The 26,521-nt window shown below is 37.7% G+C and overlaps 1 protein-coding gene and 1 pseudogene across 1 annotated transcript; both read left to right on the forward strand.

The window, feature by feature from the left end:
- The window catches only part of LOC125244054, an 83,048-nt pseudogene that overhangs the window by 13,898 nt on the left and 42,629 nt on the right, over positions 1 to 26,521 (forward strand).
- LOC125245102 (polyglutamylase complex subunit TTLL1-like) lies at positions 3,091 to 4,493 on the forward strand. The gene is made up of 3 exons (XM_048155558.1): positions 3,091 to 3,267; positions 3,338 to 3,476; positions 3,541 to 4,493. The coding sequence occupies exons 1-3, from the start codon at positions 3,107 to 3,109 to the stop codon at positions 3,595 to 3,597; spliced, it is 357 nt and encodes a 118-aa protein (XP_048011515.1). The 5' UTR covers positions 3,091 to 3,106; the 3' UTR covers positions 3,598 to 4,493.

Consider the following 26,521-nt stretch of genomic DNA (forward strand, 5'->3'; position numbering starts at 1 on the left):
CAGGCCCTCTCCGTGAGCCCTGCATGCCTTGAGTTCGGGCCCAACGACTCCAAAGTCGTTTTGAAACCTAGGCATGGCTATGTCCCTAAGGTGCTCTCGACTCCATTCAGAGCACAGGTTATTTCCCTCTCAGCGCTTCCTCCCTCGTCGGACGAGCAAGAGTTGGAACTACTCTGCCCTGTCAGGGCATTAAGGACCTACGTTGATCGATCACAGCCTTTTCGGCAATCTGATCAGCTCTTTATCTGCTTTGGTGGCCGCACCAAGGGGTCTTCGGTCTCAAAGCAACGTCTTTCGCGTTGGATAGTCGACGCTATTGCTCTTTGTTACTCCTCTATGGGCCTCGACTGCCCCATAGGAGTTAGAGCTCACTTGGGCCTGGTCTAGTGGAGTTTCGATTAAAGACATCTGTGAGGCGGCCGGCTGGTCCTCGCCGTCCACTTTTGTCAGATTTTATCATTTGGACGTCCCGACCTTACAAGCTCGGGTCCTCTCGGTATGATCCAGCGGCCTCTATCGAGCTCCGCTTCATGCCACTCCGGGAGTTAACTCCCTTTTTGTAGTGTAACGAGGGTTCGACGGCTCCGGCCTTCTCACTTGTCCTCTGGTTCCCTCACGGTACCCAAGACAAGTCCAGTCGTTCCCTGCCGTGGCACGGCGCGGTTGAATTCGTTCCCCATACGCAGTACGAGTGAAGTATCGAAAGGGAACGTACTCGGTTACTAACGTAACCTCGGTTCCCTGAGATACGGAACGAGTACTGCGTTACATGCCATGCCACGAGGCTGCGGCTTCAGTGTCGTCGCTTCAGTCGAATGACCTGAAATCCTATGGCGAAACGCCCGCTTATATAGCCCTAAACCCCGCCCATTTCGGCGGGAATATTCGCGTGCTCTGTCGCCATAGGTCGCGCAGCTATGCCGCGCCGTCATTGGTTCAACAACTTGTCTATGAGTGAACCAATGACGATGCAGTTACACTGCGTTATTGAAAAAGGCTTCAGTAACGGGGAAAAAGGAGACCTTTCCCCATACGCAGTACTCGTTCCGTATCTCAGGGAACCGAGGTTACGTTAGTAACCGAGTACGATACTGTTCCATCATTAATGAATAACTACACAGGAACAAATGGGTAATGCATTATTAACACTCTAGTAATTACTATCAACTAACAAGAAACTTTGATTAATGAATTAAGTAATAACACTCAATTGAATGTGATAGTTCACTATTAGCTAATCAGGATTAGTATTCTAAAGTGAGAAACATGATAACTCTCTAGTAACTGTTGGAGTCATTGTAAACTTTTGAGTTTTTTTGCAAAGTATTGGAAAGTAATAACTCAAGAGGTACTACATCATTCCAAAGAAACTACTGATTATTTGGATCAGTATTCTAAAGTGAAGATCATGGTAACCCACTAGTAATTACTCAAGTATTACCAAATACATCAGAAGGAATTACTGTACAAAACTGTACAAAAACCTCAAAAGATTTCACGAGAATCTAAAATCAAGCCTAGGTATTTTTCCTATGAAACTTGTTCGATAACCTCATCTTTAATCCTAATGTTCAAAGATTCTTTTACAGGTAATTTGTTTAAAAATTTAATAATTTATTAAAATATTTTAGTATTTAAGTTTAAACAAGAGGCATCTGGACACCAAGCACACAATTTTTTTTCACACGTTTCTTGTTCTGGAATCTGGAAAAATACTAATTGGTGTATAATTAATCATATTATCTGAATTTAAAAATAGGCTTTATCAATGCATTTATACAACTATCTGCCCATTTTATAGAAACATTAATAAGATGAGTAAGGGGCTTAACTAAAATATTCACATTAAAATACATTATTAAAAAAAGGCAGAATCAAGATTATATATATCTTTAGAATATGTTGTTTAATTCATTATTAATTCTCATGATTACTGATTGATCAACTTCCTGTGTTTCAAATAATTTAACATTTATCCTCTATATTCTCAGATGGATTAGCATCTTGATCTTGCTACATTACTACATTAATTACTACATTAAACATAAGTTTATCACAACATTCATTCACTTGTGTCATGAACTGATCTGAAATGCACAGGTTGAGGATCCTAATGCAGAAATGTATTAAATGTTAATCCAAAGACATAATCCAAACAGATGAAAGGTCAAGAGCACATGGTAAACAGTGCAAACAATGACAGAGTCCAAGGCAGAGACAAACAGAGAAACCAAACAACAAGCAGAGAATCGAAAACCAAGGTACGGGAAAACAGGAGAATGCTCAGAATTGCAGAGCGGCATTTACAACTTACAACTACTTTGCAATGAATGACTGAATAAACGGGGCTTATGCAGGCAGAGTTCACAAGCTGAGACACAGGTGGATGTAATCAGGCCGAATGAGTCCAGGCTTAAAGAAAAATATTTAAATGTCTTTATTTTTTTTCAAAACTTCTATTGCATGCATAATGTTTATTGATTTGGCTTGAATGATTTAGATGTTTCGTCCTTCAGAAAATGTGAGCAAATTTCCAGTAAGGAAACATAGTGATCATCGATGCTCCCTGGTTTTTGCATTGCATTGTAGGATATTTTACGTGGTGAACTAGTCCCTTTAAGACATAATTCACAGATCCAGTGCACTGAGACTAACACATATATAGCTCAAAGTGAGTAAAGACCGTTTTTTACAACTTACTAGATTGTCCGACCTCCTCACTTTCTTTCAAGCAAGATCCGTTTTATTTCTGTTTCTATAAAAGAATGAAGATGTCAAACGGCCGAAACGCTCAATTCACACTGCATCATTTGTGCGAATCGCGATGCAGGATGTCTATTTGCGTCTTTGCATTGACTTAACATGTAAATCACTCGTGCTTAACGCTTAATTCGCGTCTGGTGTGAACGCACCATTACAAGCGTGAGTCTGGAGAAACGTAGCCTACATGTGTTGCATTATTGAGTTAATAACTAAAGTACCTAATTATGTTACTTAGTTATTTTGTATGAAAACTAGCACGTTTGTTACTTATGTATTTAAAAGTTGTTTCAGTGCTGAGACTCTGACCATGACTCTGACCGTAGATTTCGTGCCGGTGACGTTCATGCTGCCGGCCGACTACAACCTGTTCGTGGAGGAGTTCAGGAAGAGCCCGTCCAGCACGTGGATCACGAAGCCGTGCTGGAAGGCGCAGGGAAAGGGCATCTTCCTCATCAACAAGCTCTCTCAGATCAAGAAGTGGTCCCGCGACAGCCGCACGTCCACGTAAGACGCTCATCTTCAGTCAAACACATTAAATAGCTGGATTTCAGTCTGAACTGCTGGCGTTTGACAGGTTTGTGGCAGCGAACAGTGGGAAGGAGGCGTACGTCATCTCTCTGTACATCGACAACCCTCTGCTGATCGGCGGGGAGGGAGTTCAACCTACGTCTGTATGTGCTGGTGACCAGCTACAGGCCGCTCAAGTGCTACATGTGAGTATGTGACCGCCGCACGCCACCACATCGCTCCGTCCGCACTGACCGCTCTGTGTTTCAGGTACAAACTGGGCTTCTGCCGCTTCTGCACGGTCAAATACACGCCCAGCACCAGTGAGCTGGACAACATGTTCGTGCACCTCACCAACGTGGCCATCCAGAAACACGGCGTGAGTCGCTCGCACCCACAGCTAGAGTCTGAGCACTGCACAACCACTGATTCAAACAAAAGATTCGTAAAGTTTCATGAAGTTTGAAATCGCTCATCACTAGATACTGTGAAATAATGTCCTTATTTTGTTGTTTTGGCACACAAAAAGTGTTCTCGTCGCTTTATAGGGCTGGGAAAAAATATCGCTTTCTCGATTTTAATGGATTCTCATTTTTACGAACCGATATCGATTCTTAAATCCCAAGATTTACTTCAAATCTTTTCAGCTTGGCAGTTTGACACGCGATCTGAATCACTGATTCGAAACAAAAGATTCGAAGTAGCGCTTTGAAATCGCCCATCACTAGATATTGTTGAAAAGTCGCTATTTTGTTTTTCTGGCACACAAAAAAATTTCACCAAAAATATCTTAATTTGTGTTCAGAAGATGAGCGAATTGTTGGTATTTTGGCCAATTGAGCATGTTGAATCAGTGTCCGTCAGTGAGAGAGATCTCTGTGATTGGCTGTTCATCTTAGCGAACAAATCAGAGCACGGGAATAAACGTGAAAGTAATGAAAGCGAGCAGAGTCAAAACAGCTTTCCCTTTTGATTGACGAATATAGACTATTGATACCTGCTGATATAGAGCCATATTTCCTGACTAGGCTTGCAAAGGGGCGGTTTCCATGGGAATTTAACCTGGGGAATTTTGGAAATATTCCAATTTGGAAACTTAACAGGAATTTATGAGAATTTATGGGAAATAATTGGAAGTTTTGGTAAATTTTTATAAATTTATAATATTTATATAAAATATAATATAAAAACAAATATAAACATTTTGTTTGGTCATAACATGAAATAAGTTATTTATTTTTTGCATTCAATTAATTCTAATTTAGTAAATATGTAAAATGAACATTTTTATTGCAGCAATTGTTATGTGTTATTTATTTCAGTGTCACATGATCCTTCAGAAATCATTCTAATATGCTGATTCAATACTCAGTTATTATCAATGTTGGAAACAGTTGTGCTGATGAATATTTTTCTGGAACCTGTGATACTATTTTCAGGATTCACTGATTAATAAAAAGAACAGAATTTACTCAAAATAGAAATAATTTCTAACAATATATATCTTTACTATCACTTTTTATCAATTTCACACATCCTTGCTGAATAAAAGTTTTAATTTCTTTCAAAAAAGAAGGAAAAGAATTACTGACCCCCAAATTTTGAACGGTAGTGTATATTGTTACAAAAGATTTATATTTTAAATAAATGCTGTTCTTAATTTTTATTCATCAAAGAATCCTGAAAAAAGTTTCAGCAGCACAACTGTTTCCAACATTAATAACTGAGTATGAAATCATCATATCAGAATGATTTCTGAAGGATCATGTGACACTGAAGACTGAAGTAATGATGCTGAAAATGATCACAGGAATAAATTATATTTTTATGTATATCAAAATGGAAAACCATTATTTAAATTGTATTTATGTTTGACAATATGACTGGGGGAATGCACAGTGCACGTGCTTCTGTTCATCAAAGACTCCTGAAAATAAAATCTATCACAGTTTCCACAAATATATGAACTGTTTTCAACATTGATAATAATCATAAATGTTTCTGGAGCAGCAAATCATCATATCAGAATGATTTCTGAAGGATCATGTGACTGAAGACTGGAGTAATGATGCTGAAAATGATCACAGGAATAAATTATACTTTACTATTCACATAATAAACAGATCAATGTGAATGTATTAAATATAGTGTATAATATATGTAGTGAATATATAACCATTTTTCTGCATTTACAATCAAATAAATGCAGCCTTGTTGAACAAAAGAGACTTATTTGAAAGGTGCCCTTGAGTGATTTGAAAAAACATTTTAAATTGTTCCCTGATATCTACATAGAGGGTATGTGGCTTTTTTATGGCCGAAAATTGTCCAGATATGGTTTTACAGCTCCATTTATAACCCCACAAATAGCCCCTAGAATGAAAAGGTCTGTTTTTGCCTTATTTGGAAGGCTCATGAATAGTAATATGGTGCTCCGCTCTGATTGGCTGTTTCACTGTTCGGCTCCTTCCAGTAGCTCACACTGATAGCGAACAAATCTGTACTGTACGGCGTGAACGATGGAGAGTTTTGGTATTCAACCTTATATGTTTGAGCCTGTTTCTGACGAAGATGCAGATGTAGAGGAACAACCAATTTTGTTGCGATTGGCCATAGACGTTTCTGAGTGGTAAGTTAGTCTTTATTTTCAGTATGCACCTGCAAAACGTAACTGTTACGTCAATGGAACTAGCATATAGCGTTAACTTTACACTATAACTCATAACGTCAGTATTTGCAACTTTGTTTTTAGCATTGTAAAAAAAAATAATTGTAAATATAGCTGCAAGCAGCAATTCGGGGCCAAGCCCCAGAAGGGGCAGTAGCGCAATACGGAGCAGGTAGAGCAAAAACAGCAGAAATTGAATGTACATGCAAAACAGCTGGTTCAGAAGGACAGGTGGAAATGAAATGAAAATCAATAGAAGTTCAGATGAGAATGAACACAGAATGAACTAAAAACACTTGTATCTAATTCAAGAGGAATAAAGATTAGTACAATGCTTATTTGGATAAAAAAGGAATCAAAATGACTCATTACACACAATTGCATAATGACCACCCAACACGGGATTCGAACTCACAACCTCCAGGTCCAGTGTCCATTGCGCATGTCACTGCACCACTGTGCAGGTGACTGTTGACACAACTGCCGAAGTTCACTAGTTTATGTGAAAATGGACTCAAAAAGAAGAATTTTTATGAAACTGCACTGAATGTTATATTTAATAACTTTACTTTAGATCATTCTGCAGCTCATCATGCTGTAGCGCAATACAGAGCAGGAAGAAGAAAAACAGCAGAAAATGAACAAACATGAAACACCTGGTTCAGAATTATGGGCGAGAATGAACTCAGAAAGTACAGAAGCTTAGATGAAAATGAACACAGCATGAAACAAAAAGCATTTATTTCTAATCTAGAGGCAATAACGGAATCAAAACACACAATTTCATAAAACCACTCCACCCGAGATTCGAACCCACTATCTTTAGGTACAGGGCTCGTCAGGTACCTGGCTTTACACATTGAGCTACATTATGACACATGTTCAACATGTTGTGGAAGAGAACTTTTAGTGTAACAAAGAATTTACAAAAAAAACATTTCTTAGCATGCTAACCATATTAGCATGCCAAGCTAACTTAATGCTAATGAAGCTCATGGTTAACTTGATAGCTGAAGAGCCACATTAAAAAGAATGACAACTGGTTAGCATGCTAAGCAATTAGCATGCTAAGCTAACTAGCATAAGATAACAATCACAAGGAAGGTCACATTCAGAGACAAATATCTCGGGAACGGTAGCGAATATCAAAAATCCGTTCAGTCATTTCTATGCGGCTCGGTCCAAAGATCTTCTGAGCTGATTGTGGACAAAATAGGACAAAATTTGTGGGAGGAGTAGCGAAAAAACTGTTTTTCATTTATTTCAATATGGCAGACAGGTACATTTAAGGAAAATGACAAATGACACATCGTTGGAATTGGCATTAGCCAGGGAATAAAATGACATAAAGTATACACGTTTTGGAAAGTGTTTTCAAAAGTTATAAGCATTTTTGCAAAAAACATTATATCTGTGGAACAGTAGGTGGTGCTGTGTTGAAACTTCTCAGGTACCTTCGGGACCTACTAAAGGTCATACATACTAATTTTTGTGAAGATATGTCAAATAGTTTAAAAGATATTGAAATTTATGACAAAATTCAAAATGGCGGACATGCTTTTCATCCGATGTTGACAAATTCAATATTCCCGGATTCGGCATGGCCCAAGGAATCCATAGACACCAAGATCTTGATTTTCTAATAAAGTGTTCAAAAGTTATTGGCCAAAATATCCATTTTACAGATCTCATGACCTGTAGGTGGCGCTGTTCCCAAATTCGGCAAGGAACCTCAGATCATGGTCTTGATCAAGTGTACGAATTTTTGTTTTGATCGCTCAAAGTTTGGCTGAGATACAGCCTCTATAGCAATTTTGGGTAAACCTCATTAACTTCGTGACATCATAACTTTTGAACAAAGATGAATAAAAAAAAATCTGCTCAGTCATTTCTGTGCGGCTCAGACCAAAGATCACCTGATCAAAGTCTGGACAAAATTGGACAAATTTTGAAGGAGGAGTAGCGAAAAAACGGACTACTGTACTTTTCAAAATGGCCGCTACTGTAATGGGTGGAGACTTAATGTAAGAATTTGAATAGAATCAGCATGAAGAGACAAATCAGATGTACTAAATTGTATTTTTCTAGAGCAAATGGTTCAAAAGTTATAACCTTTAGAATGTTGAATTTTTGAACTGGTGGTGGCGCTATAGAGTTGGTCCTTGAGACTCCAAAATTGGTCAGATTTCTAGACATGACCATCACTACAAGTGTGCCAAATTTCATCATTTTCTCATGTTCCGTTGATAGGGCTGCCATAGACTCCCATTCGGGAGGAAGAATAATAATAATAAAAGGGAAAACGTACAATTACAATAGGGGCTACAGCCCCTTTGGGGCTTGGCCCCTAAATATAATTCATTAAAATGGATTTAAAAACAATAAATACAATTAATTAAAATAATTAACTTATTAAAATAAGTTAATTACATAAAATCCATTTAAAGTGATTTCATTTAAATGCATGCATTATAATAAATGCAATTTATTTAAAAATAAGTTATTTTAATACATAAATTATAATAAAAAAAAATTAAAAAATCATTTCATTTCAATAAATGCATAATTATAATAGGTGTCCAATGTACTGTAGGCCTCATGTGCCTTGGTGATATCTTCTGCTGCCAAGTTCAAGACCACTGACCCCCACTCATTTCATCATTCAGCAGCAACAACACCCAGCTGAAGTGAGACTTTTTACTTTTCTACAAACTGTGTAAAAGTTACAACTTCACAACTAAAAAAAAAATATATATATATATATATATATATAGTATTACAGTGACAAGACAGGCTGACATCTTTTACAAAAAATGAGTTAAATGAATGAGAATTTGGTCCGAGAGGAAGTTTTCTGGCAGGAAAGTGTTTTCTGAAGTAATATTTACCTCAAATCAAGTTATATTAAGAATTGTTTAGTGGGAAATTTCCATATAATAAAATATATTCTGACAGGATTTGGTCTAAGAGGAAGTTTTCTGGTAGAAAAGTGTAAAGTAATTTTTTTTAACTCGACCTAAAATGAGTTTGACACACCTGCACTAAACCAACTGAATGGTGAACCAATCACTTCTAATGCTAATTAAATCAATGTGTATTTCCTCATATCCTCCAGAATGTCAGCTACAAGCTCACCATATAGCCGGCCCACTCCCACCAGCCTCATCTGTGTGGAGAACCGCACAAACCACAGTGCGAAAACCTATGAGGTGTCCACAGGCAAAACTGAGATCAAGTCTCTTAAAACTACCACTATAAGTGGACCAATGGTGAGAGAGCATTTATAGCTCCAGTTGATGGGGACACCCCAGTTTTGAAAAGGAGGAGGCTTATATTAAAAAATTATATTAAAAAAAAAAAAAAAAATCACACCCTGTCCTTAAAATTTGGACGTGAGTGTATTTTTCTTGGCCCTGGTGCAAAGAAATTTAAAACGGCTCACGCTGCTAGAGGCAGCAGAAAAAAAAAGCGAAAGATCTCCTCAGTCCTCCAACAGTCCTCATGACTGGGGAAGAGGAAGATCTGTTCACAAGAGGAGGATTTATCTCCCTGAAAGGAGAAATAGGAAAAGTGAGTGAATTAAGATAATAAAATTTTATTCAATAATTAAATTCAACTTTGTTTTCCCCAAAATGAAAATTCTATAACCACACATTTTTGCTCATTTGCTTTCATTATTAAAAAGTCATGTGACTGTCTTTCTCCCACTTATTCCAAGCCCTCAGTAAATCTTATCGTAAGCTCTTCCATCTATAACAATTTTTAAATTAATTTCCTCCCTTTCTGTGTATCTCTCCTCTCAAAAAATGGTAGAATATTAAGATAATCTCAGTCATAATTTTTGTTGCATTTTTTTTTCATAAATAAGCTAAAAGGTCACTAAGGCTTTTATACATAAAGTTGAATTATGATAATATTTTGAGGTGTCCCTCTGGCGTGAGGAGGCCCTACTTGAGCTGAGTTTGGGAGATCAGTTAGAGATTTCCCATCTCAAGGCAACTCTCAGACCTGCTGCCAGATTTAATTCGTCCAGTTGTTCAACTGTGGAGGTACACAACATACATTATGCATCATGTAAACAAATTATTCTCTATAATTGATTTTTCCTCATAGTTCTACTCTTGTGAGCGTGTACCAAGTGGATATACATTTTTGAACTTTTTATACATCCATTAGTAATACTTCAGGTAATACAAAAGAAAGCCTTAAGAGCAATTACCTGGTCCATGCCAAACTCCCTGACAAATCCTCTCTTCCATAGATATGGTCTTTTAAAGCTTCCTGAAAGTAACTTCTACCATAATGCATGTATAATGTATAGCGCTGTTCACAAATTAAACAGCCGACTGTGTGAACTTATTCCACTATATTCATCTTCGCACCAACATGATACAAGGAAAAAGTCTCTTTTAAAAGGGAAAATCAGGACCTTAAAATTTACTAGTTTAAGTGTCTGCTATAGAGGACCACAAATATGGAATGAGTTAGACAATGATATTAAACTGTCTGCCTCACTATCCATATTTAAAAGAAATTTAAAATGTAAGCTGCTGGAAAATTATAGTAATGACTGATATCGCGGCTGAGGTTTTACCTTTAGCAGAAATAATATCTGCACTTATGCGCATGTTGATGTTGAATGCTTACGTAGGCAGGCGTGTGTACGTGCGTGCACATATTTACATTTATGCATTTGGCAGACGCTTTTATCCAAAGCGACTTACATTGCATTATACTATACATTTGTATCGGAATATGTGCAATCCCTGGGATCGAACCCATGACCTTGGCATTGCTAGTGCCATGCTCTAACCACTGAGCTACAGGAAAGCTATACATATACATGGTAGGTGCGTGCTATGTATGTGTGGGTATGTATGGGCACGTATGCATTCATGTATGTGTGTATGTAGGTATGTGTATGTATGTATGTGTACACCTATATGTGTATGTATGCATGTATATGTATGTATGTATGTATATATATATAGTTGTGTTATATGTGCATGTGTGTATATGTGTATGTGTAAACATGTATAGATGCAGTGGAAATAAAATGAATTGAATTAAATGTGACAAAACATTTAGTGTGAAATCCTACTTCAAGAAACACCAGCAAATTCATACAAAGGAGAAGCCACATTAATGTTATGTGTGTGGAAAAAGTTTTTCACTGCTGCAATATTTAAATCAGCATGAGCAAATACACACTGGCGTAAGAAGAGTACATGTGCTTTGAGTGTGAGGACTTTTATTTCAGAAAACCATTTAAGTGCACCAGAGGATCCACACTGGAGAAAAACTTTTCAAGTGTTCACACTGTGACAAGAGATTCAGTGTGTCATCACATCTGAAAACACATGAGAGGATTCACACTGGAGAAAAACCTTACAAGTGTTCACAGTGTGACATGAGATTCAAACAGTCATCACATCTGAAAACACATGAGAGGATCCACACTGGAGAAAAACCTTTTAAGTGTTCACACTGTGACAAGAGATTCAATCAGTCATCACATCTGAAAACACATGAGAGGATTCACACTGGAGAAAAACCTTACAAGTGTTCACACTGTGACAAGAGATTCAATCAGTCATCACATCTGAAAACACATGAGAGGATTCACACTGGAGAAAAACCTTACAAGTGTTCACAGTGTGACATGAGATTCAAACAGTCATCACATCTGAAAACACATGAGAGGATCCACACTGGAGAAAAACCTTTTAAGTGTTCACAGTGTGACATGAGATTCAATCAGTCATCACATCTGAAAACACATGAGAGAATTCACACTGGAGAAAAACCTTACAAGTGTTCACACTGTGACAAGAGATTCAATCAGTCATCACATCTGAAAACACATGAGAGGATTCACACTGGAGAAAAACCTTACAAGTGTTCACACTGTGACAAGAGATTCAATCAGTCATCATCTCTGAAAACACATGAGAGGATTCACACTGGAGAGGAAGCACACGTGATCAGTGTGGAAAGAGTTTCACTATTAAAAGTAACCTGAAGATACCCATGAAGATCCATGCAGTGGAGAAACCTAGGGCTGGGAATCGATTCCAAAAATAATAAATTCCGAAGCGTTGGGAATTGAGAGTCGATTCCATTCGACTCCTCTTTAAGATTTTTTTTTAACACAAACCGCGGCCTGTATCCGATTTCATTTGTCAACACAATCACGTTGTGACACTGAGTATGGTTTAGGGTAGGATGATTATTTCAGCATTGTGTAGGCAATCAGTGCAATGACTGACCCAAAGAAATCTTTAGAATCGGTTGCTGGGTGGGGTTTGATCCTACACGTTGTAGTTTAGGACAAGAAGAATAAATCAATTGACAACAACAATCAAATCACACTCACGCAAAGAAGAATGCCGCAAGGTCAACATCAGTAGTCTGGTGCTACTTTACAGTTTACTTTAAGTTAAATGCCAAATTTGCGATAAAAAATTTGCCAATGATAAAACACCTTAGTGTCACAGACACGTCAGGTTCCAACGTCACCCAATCACAGCGCGCACCTTCTCCAGAGTACTGATCACCGCCACCTGCACCTCATCACTCATCTCATCAACAGCACCATAAAGCACACACGCACACAGCACTCCACGTCCGGTCTCGTTCGCATACCCTCAATGCTATGCTTACCTCAAGGACTCCTCTTCGCATACTCACCTGTCTCCAGCGTGTCTCTTCCTTCTGTGTGCCTCGTCTGCTGTGTGAGTGTGTCCCCGTCAGCTCCCAAGTTCTCCAGCGATCTCCAAGCTCCAGCGTGTATCTACCTGCAAAGAAAAGGACAGTAAATATACCTCATATTACCTGCTCAAGTCTATCTGCTACCAGTTCACTCACCTGTGTGTTTCACCCTGCTCTACTGTGGTCTAATAAAACAAACTGTTACCCATTACATCTGTGTCTGTCTCCAGTCTACTGTAACACTTAGGGCCGTTGACAAAAAGGAGGTGACAGAGGATCAGGTAACAATTAACTAATCTGACGCACCATTTTACGTCAGATACACAAGCAGATTGATTTGAAGGTTTAAAAGACAGGGGAATGTAAATCAAACTGCTCAATAAATTACTAATGATTGTGGTTAGTCAGATTTAGGTAGCCTAGCCTCATTAACTTAGGAAGGGTTTTAATTTTTCTTAATCACAATTCCAAAAAGAGGATGGGGAGGGAGAAAAGCGTTTGATCCAGCCATCAATTGTGTAAAGTGTGCATGAGTCTGTTCCTGAACAAAATGTTTTTAGAATTTAACAGGAATTTTAGCTATAGTATCATATAGTTTTATGATACTGGATGAAATATATAAACCACAAATAAATAAAAATCTATCCACATACATAAGTGTATGTGTACGTGTGTGTGTGTAGGTATGTATGTAAATAGAATCTACCGCATGCATATATATGGTGAACATATTCCTAGTCTTTACACTGTGTCTACACCTGATGCAGGAAGCATGACATGACAAATCCCCAAAGTAAATGCCTTGTTCTATTTATGACCAAGCAGCACTCGTCTAATAGGAAGGACAAATGGATTTGCAACGGTCGCTTTGTCACGCCCGGTGTAGAGAGTTTCCTTGCTGTGGCACGGTAAGACGCGACAATGTTAGACACGGTGTTGGTATAAAAAATAAAAAAAAGAATCGAAAATAACAGTGAGGAATCGGAATTGATTCCAAAAAATCCGGAATCGAACAGCCCTAGAGAAACCACATCACCACAGTCTGAGTGGTTCATCTTTATGTGCTGAACAACAACCTCATTTTACTTGCAGTGACTGGTGGGCATATCAATAGGACACAATTCTCACAATGCATTCAGACACCTCTCGTTATAACTTTTTTTTTTTTTGGTTAACTCAATCAAAAGCTTTTGATGGTCAATAAAACACACAAGAACTGACATTTTTTAATCTCTATACTTATTTTCTATTTCTTTTAAGGCATAAATGCACAGATCATGGAGATCTTGCTCCATATACAGATATGGAGACAATTACATCCTAAAGATATTCAGTACTCTTGCTTTTCTAGAACACACCAATTTTATTCCAGTATTGATTATTTTCTTATTTCAGCAACAATTATGTCATGTATGACTGATTGCCTTTATGATACAATAGTAATTTCAGATCATGCCCCTATATTATTTACTTATAAAGACCCTACATTATTAGGTAATCCTCCAATATGGAGATTTCACCCTAAATGGCTCCTAGACAAAACATTGTGAAAATATCACACAACAGATAGAAATGTATTTTGATATTAACACAACGCTAACCTCAGCCTGTATCAGATGGGAAGCTTTTAAAGTTGTCACAAGCAGTAAATCAAAAGGCTACAAAAAAGAATTGACTACACTTGATACAAAAATTAAACTTTTGAAAAAAACTTAAAGGGCACCTATTATGCCCCTTTTTACAAGATGTAATATTGGTCTTGGGTGTCCCCAGAATGTATTTGTGAAGTTTCAGCACAAAATACCCCACAGTTAATTTATTATAACCATTTGAAAATGTCATTTTTGGGGCCTGTTTTAAAAAGAGCTGTTTTGGTGTGTACCACCTTAAATATAAATGAGCTGCATATCCCCGCCCTGCCTTTGGATGAGGGCGTAACTTGCATACCTATGGCAATAAACAGTCGGTGAAGCAGAATGGCTGAGAGTGAGAGACCCGCTGTTTTGGATGGCATTCAGCCGTACATGTTTGAACCGGAATCAGACCCAGATGATGAAGAGACTCCGGCAGAAGAAACACAATTGAGAACGGAGCAGGATGTCTCTGAATGGTTATTTGATACATTTATGTACTTATCGAGTTTTAATTGCGTCCCCTTTGCAATTATGGATGTGCAACACACACACACACACACACTGTGATAACTTTCGTGCAATTTTTTGAAACTACAAACACAAATACTGTGATAACGTTTGCTAAGTACAAACAAAATTATATTTATGCGAGGGAACGGTTGCGTCATGTTGACATTACTTGTCGACATTATTGTCATACAGGTGCTTATGTGGCAAATGTGAGAAGATGGCTACAGAACCAGAAAATATATGCTGCAGGGAGATAGAACAGGTATTAATTTATTTACATTTGTAATTGTTGCAAAAAATAATACGTGACATAAAACTGTCTGCATAGCTGTGATGTTTCTGTCTGCACGCCAATATCCCTCGTTCTACAGCTTCGTGTCGATGTGCTGGCCTTTGTATAAACATAGCAATTTTGATGTCTTGTCTTTACAGAAAACATACACAGTTTTTAATACAATATCTTTAAAAAATATATATATATACGTGTGTATACACACTATACAAACAAGGTTTAAATTAGACATTCTACGACGACGACAACAACTTTAGACGCATTTGTTATTGAATTGGCTGACATGGACTGAAATGACTATTTGCTCAAAAAACATTAAATACACTTACTCTTTCTGGAGGTGACGTTGGATCGCGAACAGTAGGCAACGATCCACACTTGAGGATTAACTTTGAAGCAAGACCTGCTTTGAATTGACCCTCGTTCTCAAAACAGTCAGTCAAAAAATGATTCGCGCAAACATAAACGTATTTTGGAATTTTGAGTGGCGCCTTTCCTTTGTAAATAAAATCCATCCACTGCGTTTTCAGTGGCTCTGATGTCAGAAGTAAGTGAAAACTACTATGTTCATTATTACATCCCACAACAGAACACTTATGTTTCTTAGGAGACATTACCGGCTGTCGTTGAAACAATGGAGGATGGTTGACCGATCACCGAGGGCGGGGTCTATGCCAAAACCAGATTGTCAATCAAACCACGTGGGTGGGGCTTAGCGCAATTCTACGTCACAGTGAGAGCAATCTTAGAACAGGGCATTCAGAGACAGTGCTTATGAATTATTGAGATTGTAAAAAAAACACTGGGTGGATTTTTCTCATTCTAGGGTGGTTTTGCTCACACACTGCCAACACACATTTATGGTCAAACACCATGTAAAAGTGAATTTTGCATAATAGGTGCCCTTTAAATAAACTAAATACAATGAATTATCTGCCAAAAAATCAGCCGCCAGTCTTATGATGTTAAGGCAAAATTATTGTGATCAAGGTGAAAAAGCGGGGAAACTGTTAGCTTGGAGAATTAAACAAAAACAATCTGAAAGAACAATACATTTTATATATAAGATAATAAGGGGAATATCACAAATGACCCGTCTAAAATAAACAATACTTTTAAATGCTTTTTCGAAACTTTATACACCTCTGAATATTCAAACAATGGTGCACAAACAACCTTTCTAGATAGTCTATCCATACCTAGTCTTTCTGAAGAGGCAAAATTGTCCCTGGACATAGATATAACAGAAGAAGAAATTATAGGCTATAGATAGTTTAACTTGTCATAGTCAAACACCGGGACCAGACGGTCTTAACATAAACTTGTACAAGACATTTAAAAGAAAACTTGTCCCACCAATTTTAGAAATGTTTAAAGAATCTTTTGAAAATGGTGTGCTCCCAGACTCTTTAAGAAATGCTCTAATTACATTACTTCCTAAGCCTAATAAAATAAATACTAAATGTGAATCATTTCGGCAAATTTCATTACTTAACACAGATGTTAAGATACTGAGTAAAATTCTGGCAAGGAGGTTGGAGGTACTTTTACCCAATATAATACATCGAGATCAAAATGGATTTATCAAAGGCAGGCAAGGTCTCCATAATGTTAGAACTCTGCTTAACATTTTATATCTTAAAAAGGGAGCTTCTGATATGGCCATTCTGTCCCTGGATGCTGAGAAGGCTTTCAACAGGGTGGAATGGCCCTATTTATTTGAGGTCTTGAAAAGATTGAGAAATTTTCCGTAAATGGATTAAGATACTTCACACGCATCCTATGGCTGAAGTACTTACAAAGAGTATAGTCTCTAGGGCTTTTAATATCCAAAGGGGCACTCGTCAAGAATGCCCCCTATCACCTCTTCTTTTTGTTTTAGCAATTGAGCCTCTTGCTATAGCAATAAGGTCTCACTGTAATATACTAGGCATCAGATTAAACGCAACAGATATATGTATTTCTTTGTATGCAGATGATGTCATTTTATACCTAACAAGTTTGGCCCACTCCATTCCTTCCCTAATACAACTTCTTTCACATTTTGGTAACTTCTCTGGTTATAAAGTTAATCAGTCTAAATCATGTATTCTTTTATTGAATAAGGAGGACAGTCAACTACCAGCTGTTACTCAATTTGATATAGTAGACTCCTTTACTTATTTAGGAATGAGAATCACAGCCAAAGTAGATTATATATCCTCAGAAAATTACCAACCCCTGTTAAGCAATGTCTCCAAATTCATTGACAGATGGAAAAGTCTACCCATATCACTAATTGGACATATAAATGCAATTAAAATGAGCATATTACCTAAAATACTATTCTTCTTTCAAAATATTCCTGTGTCCTCCACTCTCCTTTTTTATGTCAACTCGGAAACTATTCACTGATTTTATCTGGAATAAACGAGCTCGCATTAACTTGCCATTATTATACTTAGCATACAATAGGGGTGGTCTCCAATTTCCCAATTTACAGTGGTATTATTGGGCAGCACAATTGAGATCTATTTTATACTATTTTTCTTCTGAACCCCGCCCATCTTGGTTGGACATCGAGTCTTTCTTTATAAAGTCAAAATTACCCTTTAATCTTTATATTTATTCGACATATTTCAAAACTCTTCGTAAAAGCAAAGATATTGTATCTCAATCCTATTCTCACTAATACAATTAAAGTCTGGTGTGATGTGCATAATTATTGAGGTCGGACAAATACTTTATCATGGTTTACCCCAATATGGGGAAATGAGAGTTTTAAACCAGCTAGATCAGACTCAGGATTTAAGCAATGGTATTGTAATAACTGGCAGTTATTTAGTAAAGCATGGGGCTGACCGGAGCTATACTACACCAGTATACTTGTACTATGCTAAATGCTACTGTGAACGCTCACGTCCCATACACCGCACGATCATGAGTGTCTGTATAGGCAGAATTAAATAGTAGGAGGCAGTACTGTCATTTCTCCTCTTTATGCTGAACACGGAATAAGAACTATACAGGCAAGGCCAGATCACCTAGTCCCTCCTGTACACATCTCTTTCCATGACGGTGAGAGCCACACTTTTTATAACCAGGTGGTAAATGAACCAAACCAACCCAAACTAACTTGAACATAAACACACATAACTTTGCTAAAGCAAAAACCCAACCATCTTGCTTAAATAATGCATAAATCAACTCAAAACAAACAAATACCCATAATGCAACCAGCTGCTGGTGTTGAATGCTGGGTCATTACAGTATGATAAAGGACTGCAAAAAAATTTATATAGACTTTTATATAGGAAATGACTTAATGTCCTTTGCAGAGATTGTGGCACAGTTTGATATTCCCAAAAAAACATTTCTTTAAATTCCTTCAATTTAGGAGCCTTGTTTCTTCCCACCAAGGTACAAAGCTTACAAAACCCAGCAAGACTCCTCTTGAAATGTTACTATCGAAGTCACCCCAATCTAAAGGCTTAATATCAATGTTTTACAAATTATTAGAGTCATACTCTAAAGAATCTTCAGAATCCAAATTGATCCACTAGAGAGAAAATGAACATTTCCTGAGATATATGGGAAAAATATGTATAAAAGCTCTAGCGCAAACTATTAACATTAATCTTAAATTAATACGGTACAACTGGATTTTGAGAACGTATTTTACTCCAGTTAGGTTAAACAAAATTTGTCCGAACACTCCAGACATATGCATTAAATGCACATCTGATAAAAGCACACTTTTGCACTGCATGTGGGGTTGTCCTATGGTGCAGGAGTTTTGGAAAGAGGTAGTCTCACTTATTTTTCAGATGGTATCTGTTAATCTTCCAATGAATCCAGAATTTTTTATTTTGGGAATTTTCCCAGAAAATATTGTACACTGTAGCAACATTCGTAAACTTATTGACATGTGTATACTTCAAGCAAAGCGTCTAATAGCTATGTATTGGAAAAAAGTGGAAAGGCCATCTGTTGTACAGTGGATTAATAAAATGTCTTTTTGTTTGTCAATGGAAAATATTACATATATTTTAAAAGGTAAATTGTCCCTATTTGAGACTATTTGGAAACCCTTTATATCCTTTATCTCAAACTCAGATTTTAGTAATATAATGAGTGAGGTTGAAAGAGATAAAATATCTTGATTCTCGAACATATTTCCACCCTCATTTTATTACTACCGAACCGACTAATGGTTTGGTAGTAATAAAATAAGGGTGGAAATGTGTTCGAGAATCAAGATATTTTATCTCTTTATTTAACCATTTACCGTTTTTCCTAAATTACCCTTTTTTATATAATGACCTGCTTCTTGTATGACTATTTTCAACTCTTCTTTGTCTGTATTTGAACTGACCTGTGCCTTTTTTTTCTTACCCGTAACCTTACCTGTATCCCACCTCAATAGCTGCAAATGTGTTTTGCAATTCAATATGAACCCAATAAGTACATTGTACTTATTTTTTGATGTAAGTAAATAGTAGTTAAGGCCACTTAATATAAAGTGGGACCCTAAATATTATGAAATCACAATTATGACAATAACAAATTTTTTTGTCAAAGTTTAGCATTTTTGTACAGAAAAAAGTTAAGAAATGTTGATTTTGAGGATGCCCAGAGTTTCCCTCATTTCAGGGTTAACATACTCAAAATGGTTTACATTCAAATAGTTTACCAAAAATATAAAGAAATAAATAATCATCAAAACATTAATTGAAAAATGTTTTCTCTTTTATGGAGGTATCACAACGGTTAGCCGCGACGAAAAGACTATCTAGAGGGGCTCAACTTTGACCGTCTCATTATTTCTGTCATATAGGTGGGTAAATCCTGTCACAATGTCTATATATTGTCAAGAGAACATGTTACAAATGTAGATCTACCAGTTTGGTGCGGTAAAGTGCAGTTTAAGGGGCCGTTCACACAGAACTCGTTTTTCTATTCCAATGCACTACTTTGCCATTGTTTTTCTATGTAAACATGCGCTTGATTATGGAAAGCCGAGAGGGCCAAATACACGTGAATTTTAACACGTCAACAACACGTTAAATACGCATTTAAAAATCAACGTGTTGAATACGTGTATTTGACGTGTATTTCACACATATTTCACACCTATTTAACGTATTATTTCACACGTTAAATACGCGTTAAAAACGCATTGTTTTAATGGGTTGTTGTCATTGGCTACTGAAGACTTGGGTTAAACCATTTTTGTGAACATAAGGGGGACATTTCTATGTTGTCTTTTTTGTATAAAGACATTTACATTAAATTTTTTAATTAGATTAGATAAAATTAGATAAATTTGATAAAATTGCCTAGTTTTTCCTCCATGAATGGATTTTTTTGTAAATAAACTAAGTAATGGACTTTATAGCTGTAACAGTGAACAAACGTATGCTTTAACATTTGTGTGGGAAAATCAGTTATAGTGAAGGTAAGCAATCAGTGCAGGTTTAACATGGACAGTGCAATCTTTGGGAAAACAATGTGAGCTTTTCTTCTGCTTACAGCTATCACCAGCAGGCGGCGCTTATTATGCACTCATCAGACAAACATGCAGGCGATATAGAGTACCTCAGGGATGACACATTTTTGTAGGCAAAATCCGGAAGCGAGTTAGCATTTTAGGGCTTCCGGTTCCAACGCCATAAAGTCTATGGGTTTTTTGAATGGGTTTTTGCTAAATCGCCTGAAATAAGGTCTGTGGTTAAAAAAGCCTCTAAATATTTTCACGTTTTGATCTATGACATAAAACACATCAGTTATAACCCACTTGTGATTTTTTAAACCTTTACTGTGTCTTAAAATCAGCGGTTGCTAACAAAGTGCTAAAAGGGACTACTTCCTTTGGCGGGGACTTTAGATGACAAATGGGACATTTGGACAGCATTTCTCATGAAAAAGTGGATAAGTATTCATACACAGCGCAGATCATAATCAGCGAGCATGTTTTTAAATTAAGTTGTTTTTTAAATACAGTTTGAAGAAGTTTGGTGGTGACGACGTTGATCCGCGACCATGGTGTGCTGTAGTCCGTTTATAGCCTACTGTTAGCTTTTTATATCTGACGACTTTATTTAGGCTTCAAAATCTATAAATGTTGTTTTAACTTGTAAAGATTATCTTGATAGACAAAACATGTAAGTGTCATAACCCTTTGTTAAACACAGGGAAAAAATGAATGGGCTTTCGACCGAGGGAACCCGTGCGCCACTAACTTCCGGGTTGGCCTACAAAAACACGTCATCCCTGAGGTACTCTATTACCAATAAATGAATTTAAAGACGTAAAGTACTTAAATATGACATTTAAATATTTAAGACTTTCAGATCATGTATAAGAACTTTCCTGACAGCAGCAGAAGTAGTCTACCCCTGCCACATTTAAAGATCCATTTTTTTCTCTTTTGTAATTATCTTCCTTTTCTTGTGTAGTCCAAAGAAAATATCTAGACTTCAGTTTTATGAAAAATATTTTTATCAAGATACGATTGCCCCTTTTTGCACATTAGTAGGCATTCTAGCTGTAACACTATTCTACACACCTGAAGTTTTCTAACATTAAAAACATTTGATTAGGGAACAGGATACAGGGTACAGAAGTGCTTCTTGATCAATGCAAATTTAATGAATATCTGTTTTTGATTAACTACTTGATGCTTCACAGGGATTAAATTAAAGAAACGTCCTATCTTAAAGAGACTGTTCACCCAAAAAATGAAAATTCTGTCATTTACTCACCCTCATTGTTTAAAACCTGTATGAACACCTGAACGTGATTAACAAATGAGTAGCTAAAGAAACAAATGAGAATACAGACATAACAGAAATTGAACTAAACGACACCATTAACAACAAAAAAAATGTATTAATCATGATCAATATATATATTTATTTAAAAAAGCACACTCGTATATATTTAAGAATTTTTTTAAAAAATGTTTATATTTGTGTAATATAAAATATATATTCATACATACATGCAATGACGGATCATTTTCGGTTAACGCGACCTCCAATTCATACATACATGCATATATACTTGTATGTGTGTGTATTTATATGCACATAATTTATACACAGAACACACATATGCGGAGCCCCGCATATAACACGCAAGAAATTTTTTAAAATGTGCACACAATTTAATAATTCGTTCCCTTGATTTACTAAAACGTGAGCACAAGTTACCAACTTGTTACGGTTAGGGTTACGAAATAGTAAACCGTGTGCACATTTTAGTAAATTGAAGGAACAAATTTGTAAATTGTGCACATGATTTTAGCATACTATTTTTTTCCCTGCATATTATGTAAACACAGATGTCTTATTTTGGACACGATAAATCATTAATCAGCCCTATCACAATAGAACCAAATCAACAGGAAGCTACTGTTGCAGAATATTAATTACGGTTTGCAGTGCATCAATAGCTGGACTACCAACAGGTCCTGCAAGAATGTCCACATCCTGCAGTTGTTGCATCTGCGTCTGAGTTGGACTGAATTGGTTAGCAGGAACTGTAACAACTTCCTGCCAATCCACAGCAGGAATTGCACCATCTTGCGCAGGTGCGTCCCCAAAAATCTCTGTCATGGCAGTGAGTGATGATGTTTGCCTCTGACAAACATCTGATATGGTGTGTGGTGACCAGCAGTGCGCAATCCATGATTGTTCCACTGTTCCCTGAAAACCTCCAAGTCCCAGTTAATCCGGGAAATGTACACATGATGCAGTGCCTACTTGTGTAGGTCGTTGGAACAGTCAATGACTCCATCACTCTCGAGAAAGGAGAAAAGCTGGTGGTACACATTAGTCATGCCCTGCCAAAGATCTCCCCAAAGTCTCTCTATTCTCTGGTTGTGCACACTTCTACCACGGATGGCAATTCCTCTCTCAGATCCACGATAGAGGTTCATAAACAAACAAACTGTATTGTTTTCTCCTCTGTGGTCACATCTAACTCGAGATGGAACCCCATACCTAGCTGTGGCTTGAACAAACTGGTCAAACACTGTGCTGGCCCTGTTGCTGTCGGAAGCTTTCAAAAATACAACCAGTCTGAAAAAATCCCATACACCCCAACTCTCCCGTCATCTAAGTTTAAAAATGAATCACTAGTATTCGCTGGGTCACATGACCATAAATGATAAGGTTACTTCCTCTCAGTGACCATTGCATGTACCCTTCACTAATAGGCCCTTAGAGTAAAGGGATTCAGTTGTTCACTTTCGTTTGAAACAGTAATGGCGTCCTTTTCTCAAAGTGCCCTTCAAGGGCTCAAAAATGCCGTTTGGAATTTGCCCTTGAATATGCGCCTCATAGCGAACATTTATCTAAGTTGATGTTAGAACGAGTGGCTATGCCAGACAGATAATCATCTTCATGTTAAATCAAATCATGCATTTTTTACTGGCTCTATGCCAGTTTGAAAAAGGTGGCTGAGGCGAGGCGGCAAAAACATAAGAGAGGACAGCCGCAACTACGGAGGATAAAGAGATGTTGCTAGATGTTTATATTAAAGGTGCCCTAGATTCAAAAATTGAAACTACCTTGGCATAGTTGAATAACAAGAGTTCAGTACATGGGAATGACATACAGTGAGTCTCAAACCCCATTGTTTCCTCCTTCTTATGTAAATCTCATTTGTTTAAAAGACCTCCGAAGAACAGGCGAATCTCAACATAACACCGACTGTTACGTAACAATCGGGATCATTAATATGTACGCCCCCAATATTTGCATATGCCAGCCCATGATCCCAACATTATGAAAGGGATTATACGTCTGGATCTGCACAGCTGAATCATCAGACTAGGTAAGCAAGCAAGAACAACAGCGAAAAATGGCAGATGGAGCGATAATAACTGACATGATCCATGATATCATGATATTTTTAGTGATATTTGTAAATTGTCTTTCTAAATGTTTCGTTAGCATGTTGCTAATGTACTGTTAAATGTGGTTAAAGTTACCATCGTTTCTTACTGTATTCACGGAGACAAGAGCCATCGCTATTTTCATTTTTAAACACTTGCCGTCTGTATAATTCATAAACACAACTTAATTCTTTATAAATCTCTCCAGCAGTGTAGCATTAGCCGTTAGCCACAGAGCACTATCAAACTCATTCAGAATCAAATGATCCGAGGCATGCATGCAGCATGCATGACGAACACTTTGTAAAGATCCATTTGAGGGTTATATTAGCTGTGTGAACTTTGTTTATGCACTGTATATAGAGTCTGAATCTGTGCATAGTTAATAATGCCCCAAAATAGGCAGTTAAAAAAATGAATTAAAAAAAATCTATGGGGTATTTTGAGCTGAAACTTCACAGACACATTCAGGGGACACCTTAGACTTATATTACATCTTGTGAAAGAACGTTCTAGGGCACCTTTAACATTTCTGACTGTTTAAATGATCAGCCCTTGGGGACTCCCTCAAAATGTGGGGTGTCAGGCAATTGCCTGCCCTATTGCAACGCGTCTGCACGTAGGTAATTCTTTACGTTTTAAGCTTTGGGTATTATTTTTGTCAAAATGAAATGTTGGTAAACAACACAGGAAGGCCAGTGGAGGAGAGCGGAGACGCACCATCGTCACGCCTTTGCAGTATGATGCAGGAGCAGCACGTGCAATTGTGCTTTCACAGATGCCAGGTTTGCAGTGCGCAACTGATCTGTGGCTGTTTAAAAGTGGTACAGGGGATGTTTTCGTCGACTGAGTTTTTGAAATGAGTGTATGCGGAAGAACAACAACCCCCCTCCTTCAGTGTTTGTTTACCACTGGCATTCGCTGTGTTATTAAGCCGGGCACACATTTAACGACTAGCTAAAACATTCTAAAGCTGCCTTTCCACTGCACACGACATTCGCATCCGATTGTCGCATTTCGCCCCCTAGCGGCAGTCGCATGGAACTTTGAAATTGGTAGTGAAGCAACCGTTACCCTCGGCTTATTCCAATCCAGCAACCACCATGGTAAACTGAACGATTTTAATGAATGTAACGTTAATGCATGTATGAATAGATCCATAAAGCAAATTACCCTCAATACATCTAAAATAAAAACATACTAGTATATTTTATAGAGCTAATCAACGTAAAAATTGGTTTAATAATCATAAAATTTATTTTTTTTACATAATTATTAATAACCACTATTTTAAAGAAATAGTGTTTACATAACGTTAAAGTGTTAAACTATTGGTAATTCTAACTTCGCGCTCATCGTTTTGATTAGAATACATCATATCCGGTCGGCCGGTCGCATACGGTCTAGCCGCAGAAGTTCAAATATTTCAAAGCATCCGAAGCTCAAATCGGATCCGAAATTTCCGCATTCGCATATGATCGGAACTCCACGCAGCCCCCGGACTACTCTCCATTGGAAATGAATGACTTCCGGTCCAACGGCTGACGTTTGTCGTGTGCAGTGGAAAGGCGGCTTAAGACTGTGCTCAACATACAGCGATTGTTTCCTGCTCCTGAAGCAGATTTATATACTTTCACATGGAATTTGAACACCGACTGTAATCGCAGACTGAACGCAACTGGCTCTGACTGGACGCGTTTGAGCGCAATCAGTCATAATATCAATTTACATTCATAATCGGCCTTACAATCGTTAAGTGTGTGCGCGACCTAAAGCCGTGGATTCATTATGTCGGACTCACCGCAGGTTAACTCATAATCTGCAGTTGTTACTCCTGTCTCCTGACAAAAACATTGCATGCGGAGTGTGGAAAGTTACTAGAGCGCGCAACCGCGCGTCTCTCACAAGGAACGTCATGGCAGTGATTGACAAGCCAGAGGGCCAATCCGCGCGCGTCTCTCACAAGGAACGTCATGGCAGTGATTAGGGCTGGGCGATGTATCGAATGCTTTTGTCACGCGCATTTCTTCAGTAAAGCCGGTTCCCTGATTACCGCTAAATCGCCATCACCTGCTTTCAAATGGAGCGGCATTTAATAGACAGAGCCGTAGATCACTGATAAGCCACGCAATATCGCGTTCAATATCGATATGTATCGCCGTCGATATTGAACGCGATATTGCGTGGCTTATCAGTGATCTACGGCTCTGTCTATTAAATGCCGCTCCATTTGAAACCAGGTGATGGCGATTTAGCGGTAATCCGGGAACCGGCTTTACTGAAGAAATGCGTGTGACAAAAGCATTCGATACATCGTCCAGCCCTAGCAGTGATTGACAGGCCAGAGGGCCAATCCGCGCACGTCTCCCACAATGGCAGTGATTGACAAGCCAGAGGGCCAATCGTTTACGCGATCGCGTAAACCAGGGGTCTCAAACTCAAATTGGCGGGGGGCCGTTTCTGTGATTGACACCTCATAGGAGGGCCATATTAACATTCAAGCGCAAGAAAGCGCAACATTTCAGAAAATTTACTTTCCTTTGCATTATTTCTCA

This window comes from Megalobrama amblycephala, linkage group LG1 (genome assembly GCF_018812025.1).
Source record: "Megalobrama amblycephala isolate DHTTF-2021 linkage group LG1, ASM1881202v1, whole genome shotgun sequence".
In the NCBI taxonomy this organism is placed as follows: domain Eukaryota; kingdom Metazoa; phylum Chordata; class Actinopteri; order Cypriniformes; family Xenocyprididae; genus Megalobrama; species Megalobrama amblycephala.

What these genes read in the sequence shown, in the direction of transcription:
- LOC125245102 (XM_048155558.1), top strand. Translation starts at nt 3,107, where the DNA reads ATGCTGCCGGCCGACTACAACCTGTTCGTGGAGGAGTTCAGGAAGAGC. An exon ending in CGCGACAGCCGCACGTCCAC is followed by an intron (nt 3,268 to 3,337) that starts GTAAGACGCTCA and finishes GGCGTTTGACAG; the next exon opens with GTTTGTGGCAGCGAACAGTG. An exon ending in AGGCCGCTCAAGTGCTACAT is followed by an intron (nt 3,477 to 3,540) that starts GTGAGTATGTGA and finishes TCTGTGTTTCAG; the next exon opens with GTACAAACTGGGCTTCTGCC.